This window comes from Leptopilina heterotoma, unplaced genomic scaffold, assembly GCF_015476425.1.
Source record: "Leptopilina heterotoma isolate Lh14 unplaced genomic scaffold, ASM1547642v1 Lhet_430, whole genome shotgun sequence".
Taxonomy (NCBI): domain Eukaryota; kingdom Metazoa; phylum Arthropoda; class Insecta; order Hymenoptera; family Figitidae; genus Leptopilina; species Leptopilina heterotoma.
The window spans coordinates 940,916-949,405 of record NW_025111082.1 but is presented as its reverse complement, the minus strand read 5'-3'; the positions used below and the strand labels follow the sequence as shown (position 1 = coordinate 949,405).

At 38.1% G+C, this 8,490-nt stretch overlaps 1 protein-coding gene across 1 annotated transcript; it reads right to left on the bottom strand.

Moving 5' to 3' along the window:
- Positions 1–3,647: 3,647 nt before the first annotated feature.
- On the bottom strand, positions 3,648–4,127 carry LOC122506777 (ribonuclease H1-like). Its single transcript, XM_043619091.1, has one exon. It carries the CDS (start codon positions 4,125–4,127, stop codon positions 3,648–3,650), a length of 480 nt encoding a protein of 159 aa, XP_043475026.1.
- Positions 4,128–8,490: the final 4,363 nt, after the last annotated feature.

Sequence of the window (8,490 nt, the reverse complement as noted above, 5' to 3'; positions counted from 1 at the left end):
AGACTTCTGGTACCACGAGTAGCCATGAATCATGGGGATTCTTGCGGCGAAAAAATCCTTCGTCCGATAGGATGTGTTCGCGGAAAAATTTCTCTTCGACCTTGTTTCGATTTTTCTTGTTTTTCAGGTTCTTCCAGCGTCGTACCTGGCTGATTATGTTTTCGTCCTCTTGTTGAGAAGCGATGACCTCTTCGAAAAAGTTGGAATGCGTGATTTGCGCGAGAAAAGGTGCATCAAATTGAGGAGCGATCTCAGGTGGAAGAAGAAAGTTATCTTCCTCAGTTTCATTCGGTGAATCACTCGGATTCTGCGCGAGCGCGGTAGCTAATTCGTGACCGGCATTGGTTCGAGAATGAACCGTAAATTGGAATTGGTCCAAAAATCGGGCCCAACGACCCAATTTCAGCGTGTTTTGTTTCGAATTTTGAAGCCACTTTAACGCTTTTTCGTCCGTGTGCAGATGAAAAGGAGTTGCTTCCAACTGTGGGCGAAAATGTTTGAGGGCATATTCTACCGCGTGACATTCTTGCTCCAGTCCAGAATAGCGCTTTACGGTAGAGCTAAACTTAGCGCTGGCGTAACTGATCACGTTGCGAGAACTTTCTTCGAATTGAAAAAGCACTGCCGCCATTCCTTCGGAACTTACTGTGGTTTGAAGGTGAAAAGGCAAGTCGGGGTTTGGACGTCCGAGACTGAGATCCGCTTGGAAGGCATCTCTGATTTTGTTGAACGCGTTTTCGGTTTCTTCCGTCCATTTCCATTTTCCTGCCTTCTTTCCTAGTAGATCCGTGAGCGGAGCGGATAACATGGAAAAATCGGGGACGTATTCGCGTATCTAACCACAGATGCCGAGGAATTTTTGTAGCTCTTTTTTGCTGGTTGGACGAGCGGCTTGGATAATAGCCTGAACGTGGTGTTCTTGGGGCTCGTTATTTGCGCCTGAAACTTGATGGCCCAAATATTTTAGTTCTTTCTGGCCGAAAAAACATTTGTCGATTGAACAAGTTAGACCGTGAATCTCTAATCGTTCTAACACGAGATTTAAATGACGCATGTGATCGGTCCAATTTTGTGAATAAACGATTATATCGTCCAAAAAGGCCATACAGAAGCGATTTACGTATCCTCGTAACACGGTTTGACTAATCAATGTTTGGAACGTGTTCGGAGCGCCTTTTAAGCCAAAAGGCATAACGCGAAATTGGTAAGTCCCGCCGTTTGGGATCGAGAATGCGGTGAATTGTTTACAATTCTCATCCATCGGTACTTGCCAGTATCCCCAGCGCAAATCTAACACGGATAATATTTTCGCGTTTCCGAGTTCTTTTAGAGAGTCGGTGATCCTGGGCAAAGTGTGATTTACGTCTTGTGTGATCGAATTTAGGCGACGAAAATCCACGCAGAAACGAAATTTTCCGTTCTTTTTCTTCGTCAAGACCACGGGGGAGCAATAAGGTGACGTACTCGGTTCGATGACTCCGTTGGAAAGCATCTCTTGAACTTGCTCAAGCATTTCTTTTCGCTTTTCAGCTGACGATGGATACGGCCTTAACTGAAAAGGTCGGTTATCGGTTAATTCGATTTTGTGACGTGTTGATCGAGTTTGCGTTAGACTCGGACCGGGCGCAACTGTGGTAGCGTAACGTTGAATGATGTCGAGAAATTCGTCTTCGTGTTCTGATGGGAAATCGTGAATGAGATTTTCCATGGCGATTTCATTTTCGACGTTGATCAAGGCTCGTGGTTTCGATTGTTGGTGGAAAAATATTGTGAATCGATCTTCTTTACCCGCGTAGATTCTTTTTCCTGGAATGTCGATTATTGTTTGTTGATCTTCCATCCAGGGTAGACCCAAGATCATTTCTTCTCTCAGCTGTTCGCAGACGAAAAATTCAACATTCATCTCTTGTGTATTGATTCGAACAAAGAGCGTGATTCGTCCCAAGATTTTCATACACGTTCCGGGCGCTGCCAAGTTTACCTTGTCGAAACTCGGGGCGAGAGACGCGAGTTGCGCTGAATTTAATTTTGAGGAATGAATGAAGTTTTCGGTTGCTGCTGTGTCGATGATCGCCACTATTTCTTGATCGTTGGTAAAGGTCAATACGCGCGGTAATTTTCTATGATTTTGAAGAGTCAAATAAAGCGATGTTAATGTTTGGGCCGGTTGTCGTTCGCGGTGGTTGGTGGGTCCACCGCCCGTCGCCAGTTTTCCTGACCTGCGTTTTTACGGTCTTCAAACTGTTTTTTGTAAACCGCGCAATCCCGATGAAAATGCTTTTCAGGACAGTACCAGCAGTTCGGAGGTGACTTTTTGGTAAGTGCTGAATTTTCGACTATTTTCTTTTCTTCTTTGCGCGGTTGACTTCGAATCAAATCCAATTCGTCCTTTTCCGATTCAACGGCTCGAGTTAGCAGCGTGGCACAGTCCAAAGGATTTGAAGCGCGTATTGCGTGTCGGATCGCTGGCTTCAAGAGTTCCATCAACGTATGTACCTTGACTATTTCCGTTTCCTCGGGTCTTAATCTCCGGAAAAGTAAGTATTTTTTCTGAAGAAATACTCCAACGGGCTCTTTTTCCCCTTGACGTAGGGAAAATAACTGAGCTTGTAATTTTCCGAGTATCGCAGGAGAATTGTATTGGCGCAGTAAAAGATCATAAAACTGGTTCCATTCAAAAGGGACTCCTTTGTACATCTCCCACCATTTTTCAGCATCGCCTCGAAGTGCTTGACCTGCTATGCGAACTTTGTTTGTTTCAGGAGTTCCTAGAAAATGAAAATAGTTGTTCATTTCAGTTAGGAAGTTCATCGGATCTTCGTGCTCCTTTCCAAAAAATTCTGGTATGGGTACAGGATTGCGTTGTGCCTCCATGAATGCACGCCACGCATACCAATTTGGATCTGGTACTGGTGGGTAATGAACATTTTGTGATTGTTCAATTCTTGGAGGAAGTTCTGTACCGTTAACGTTCCTTCCCGGAATCTCACCGATTACTGGAACTGAATTTCGTAAATGTTGATTCTGAGATCCACCGCCCGCATTCTGGAAAAAGATCGGTTCTTGAATTATCGGCCTGGTGTTTCTTTGTCGAGTATCGTCAGATAAATTTGGAAATCTGGGAATCGCACCAGGGTCCGCAAAATGAACGGGTCTCACTGGTGGATTATGAAGATTCGGCAGGCCCGAAAAAAAAGTTCTTGTCGATTCCGACGTTTGCGCTATTCTGGTAGTCATTACTCCAGATGGTCCAGGAGCATAATAACTTGTCGGAATTGGAATTTGGTTGTGTGGAGCTTGCGTCGATACTCCACCGATGAATGACGTAGTCATTGGCGATGAAATTTGCGCAGTACTCACGATTGAATTCGCTGTGTTATTATTTGTAGAAACACTGACCGAGGATGATGGAATATGATTTAAATCTTCAGTTGAAGACGATCCTGAGCTTAATCCATCTTTATCTCGAAGGTCGTGAGTCGTTGTTTCATCGGCCATTTTACGAGAGTGCGTTTGATTTGTATTGGGCGAGAATAATTCTGTTGATAATTGTTGAAAATCTCTACGCGTGCCGGGTGGAGTATGAATTAACACCGTACGAGAGCGTAAATTTTTTTCACGAGGAGTTCTAGCTGTCATTTAGAGTTTTACCGCTTGGCTCCTTTTTTCGCTAATTCGTCGGCTTGCGAAATTCCAGGGTGTCCACGGTGTCCAGGAACGTGCTTCCAATCTACTTCTAGTGACGAAATTGCGCGATCTAAATCTTGCAATTGTTCTTTATTTTCGACTGGCTTTCCTGACGTTTTTGTCCATCCGTTTGATTTCCAACGAGGTATCCACTCTGTGCAACTTCTGATCACGTATTGAGAATCGGTGTTGATTCGCAGTTTTGTGACTCCGGCTTTTTGCGCTTGTAAGACGGCACTCGTGGCTGCTTGAAGCTCTGCGGCGTTGTTCGTCTGTTTTCCGTCGACAGGTGCTGAGATATTCAGAGGATGGTTGGTTTCGAAGAATACCCCTATTCCGGCCTTCGGTGATGATCTTCCGTTTCCTAGACACGCGCCGTCTGTATACACATTGGTAAAACCGGTTTCGTCAGTTGGTAGATTGTATTTTTGCGGATCCATGCACCGATAATCGAAAAATGAAGCTATTCGCTCTTGTAATTCGAGTTGATTTCACGGAAATCAACGCAAAATCTAAGATTTTTGCGATCTTTTTTTAGCTTAATCACTTGAGCAGAATGTGGTGATTCAACTGACTCAACGATGTTTTTACACGTTGAATAATTCACTTCGCGGTTTATTGCGCGTGCTATATTGTCACTTGCTGGATATAATGCGGTTTTTTCTTTCATTTGTGAAAGAAAGATGGTCCGTTGAGCGCCACCGGGTGTTTTTGTCGAATTGAAATTCGTCTCACTCCCGGAAGTGAGAATGTGTGGCGTGGATTTTATCGGGTTCGTGATTTTCTCCAGAAAATCTTTTCTGCGGTGCCCCACGTTGGGCGCCAAAATTGATACCGTCAATTTTGGGCTTGAACAATATCTGAGAGTTTTGGACCCTTGTCGAAAACAAGTTTCCGAAAACTCGGTAAGAAGGGAGAATTTATTTAAGAGAGAATGAAACCTCGGACCCTCCTGGAGTTTCCGAAGATTTCTCTATAATTCGGGGAATCGATTTATGTGCAATACAAAAAAAAACAAAAAAAATAAATAAATATAAATTACTGGGAATAAAAAAAAAGAGGAATAATTTTTGGACCCTGCGCGAGTTTCCAAAAATTAGAACGAGTGAACAATTTAAGTAAAAAAGCGATTAATGGACCCTCAGAAAGTTTCCATAAATTGCTTGTAAAAACACAAGAAAATTTAATTTAAAATGGGAATAAAGAAATAACGGTTTCAGGACCCTCGGTGAGTTTCCACGTAACCGTATTAAAGGAAAAACACAACCTCGGACCCTCCGCAAGTTTCCGAAGATTGCTCGTTTGGGAATTCGCGAAATAAGAATCTTAGACCCTCAAAAAAAGTTTCTAAAAATTCTTAGCGCGAAAAAAAAGGGAACAATTTTGGACCCTCGCAAAAGTTTCCAAAATTGTTGGGAATTTAAAAGAAACTATTTAGGGAAAAAATCGCGTTGAAATAAAACTCGGTGAGTTATAGGAAATTAAATATTGAACGTCGTTTTTATTTTAGTGGGAAAACACAAAAAAAGGCTGTTGCGCGAATTGGGAGCGAGGCGACCGTGCAGGCAGGCAGCTCGGGAAGAAGTGACGACGAGAGCTCTGTCTCCGAGCTCTGTGGCGCGGTTGAGTGGGGAGACTCGCGCAGTGGGAGCGATCGACGCTCTGATTGGCTGACGCGGCCTAGTGCGACCGGCTGATGCCGCATTCCCGCAATTCGGAATCTTCGCTTTTGCTCAGCGACAGAAAAATAAAAACTAGCTTTCGCGAATAATTGAAAATTTATCGTTGGTTAATTTATCGATTATCAAAGTATAATAGTATTTTTATAGGAACCAAATTATTATTGAGATTAAAGTTTAAATTTTGTTCATAATTTTAATTTGTTTAAATAATTTATTATTTACAAAATTAGACAATTATGTTAAATTATTATTATTAAATTTTTATAAAAATAAACAACTGAAAAGTAAAATATTAATTTTTTTAATAAATTTATATTTATAAACATTCATAAACTTTTTTTATAATTTTTTTCAAGTTTATGTCAAAAAAGCAATGTTGGCAAAGAGCGTTGTGAACAATTTTTTTATACTCAGCCAGCACTTGCCGCCGTGGCTTGTCCAAGCTTTGGCGAAACAAAAATTCTGTACTGCGACAGCACTAATTGTCGAGGCTCGGCTAGACTACTGCCGAACAATCGTCTGAGTACTAAGCCAGTGGTGAATATCGGCACTACACTGGCATTTCCCATTGGGTATGGACATTATTACATATCAAGTTCTCTATATTTTTCCTGTAATATTCGAGTAAAAATACACTAGCATGCAAAATTTCAGCTCGCCATGTCGAATAGTTTAGAAGTTAATGGGGGGAATGGTCACTTTTTGTGCATTTTTGGCCAAAAATCTTGTTATTTCCTTGACAACGCTATGACCATCACCTCCAATCACATTCGCTATATTTTTCCTGTAATCTACGAGTGAAAATACATATTTGGACAAATTTGAGCTATTTAGGTCAAATAGTTTAGCCGCTAGGGGGGGACACGATTTGGCTACGGACGCAAGAGTCTCACCTATTGGTGAGACTCTTGCGTCCGTAGCCAAATCGTTCCGTCGGTACACCTACGTTGTACGGAACCCTAAAAATATATGTTAAAATATAATAATTCATAATTTAGAACTAGAAGCATAATGTTGTCTAAAGAAATATATGTAAAATGGTTGAGATGTAAAGTTGATACAATTTTAATAAAAAAATATTAATTAGTTTGAAATAATTGTTGCCATTATTTTAAATAAAATTTTGATAAATTAATAAATAGTATTTACAGTTTGTCTTATAAACTTAAAAAAAATCGAAACTATAGCATCATGTTATAAATTCTTGTTAATGTTCTTTAAAATTGATAGCATGTACTATTGATTCAAAATAAAATAGATATAAAATCACTAGTACATGCTATTGAATTTATAACAGATTTAATTATACCTAAGAAGTGCATTTCTTGATAGTATAGCATTTTCTATTAACACTATAGCTTCTGTAATAGTATTATATAATATGTATTTAAATCTACAGTGCAATAATCAGTAGCACATGTTATTGAAACAACAGTATTTGTATTTGAACGATATTGAATATGCCGTTTATTGCGACAAACAAATATGTCATTGATTCAATAGCATTTTTATCTCAGTGAAGGTAAAAACTATAATTTTTTTTCTTGTGAAGAATTAAATGTTATACTTTACTTAAATTAATATTAAATTACTCAAGTTATGGAAGAAGTAAGTAAAATAATAATTCGGTAAGAAGTTTTATTATTTCGTTTTCAAGTTCGACTATTTTGATCACTTCGCATTTTAAAGGGCCTCTCCGTCGATTCTTTGGGCCAGTGACTCGCCCTGAGGGCATTTTAAAGGCTCAAGGTGTATATCGACTTCTGGGTCCCTCAAGCGATAATATTCCCACGCCCGCGCACTTCTCTGATCCCCACTTAATATATCGTCCATCCTTTTGGGCTTCACTCATCTCTCGCGAGATAAAGATGCGGAAGAAAGATTCACAGGGTTTCATTTAAGGAAGCCGAAACGGTAAATCGTGACTGGCCGTGAATATTTCGACAGTTTCAAATAAAAATTAAAATGTTCCCAAAGAGAAGTGAAAAGTAACAGTCATTAAAGTTTGACATCGAGATATAAATGCTTCATAAAATTTTACATATTATTTCGTAAAGATACTGGTAAGATAAACGCATTCTTGATAACATAATAGACGAAAAAAGAAAGTGATTTTTTAATTTACTAATGAACAAAAGCAGATATGAAACTTGGAGATTTTAAAAATTATAGAAAAGATAGTGTGTAAATAACAGGGTGTCTACTATTTTTCAGTTTTTGAATTCCCGGTTATTTCACGGTTTTTCCCGGTTTATGATATCAACATTTTTTTCACTACAAGTAAATGATGAAGCAAATAACACCTTCAATATTAATGTATAAGTGATAATTTAATATTAATCATAATCAACAAGTATAAAACAAAATTTTAAAGAAACTAAAAATTTGTTTTTGTTTATAAAATAACACCGTTTCATTGTCAATAAATAATTTATTGTACTTGAAAAGTATACAGAATTTTACATATAATTTATTTAAATTTAATACCGTACAGGATTTAACAATTGAACGTCATTCTAAATATCTATAAATGAAGGGTGGCATGACAAAAGGGGTCAAGCAACAATTTTTCGAAATTGAGATTTTTTTATAACAAAATCAGGTAACTTCATTTACACAGTTCTGTAACCAGATTTTCTTATAAATTGTTTTTTAAACTCGTTTTTAATAAAACTAAGAATAAAAAATAGTCTAAATTTTTACTTACAATGCGATTCAGTCAAAAAACAAAAGAAATGAATATTATTATGAATAGGTTTATAATATGGGTTAAAAATATTGCTTTCTTTTTAATGTCATTAAATATATATTAAATTTCGCTGAAAAATTTTATGTCTATTTAGAAATAGTTTTATTCTTTATCTAATTTTCAATAATAACAACTTTTTTAAAGCAAACTTTTTTGCATTCAATTCGTCAATTCAATATTAAAAAAACTAATTTTTCAGTTTTTCTTTAAACTGCACTGTTAGAAAATTCTGTTGTGATTTTATAGCAAAAGTACAAGAAACAATTATCCATCAAAATAATAATGTAATTTCACTTTACTAAAGTGCTGTAAATTTACAGTATACCATGTATTTCGGAAATATTCCCTAATATTAATTCGGAAATTCTACCA

Bases quoted from the DNA above. Each gene is read 5' to 3' on its own strand.
- LOC122506777 (XM_043619091.1), bottom strand. From the start codon at position 4,127: ATGGATCCGCAAAAATACAATCTACCAACTGACGAAACCGGTTTTACC.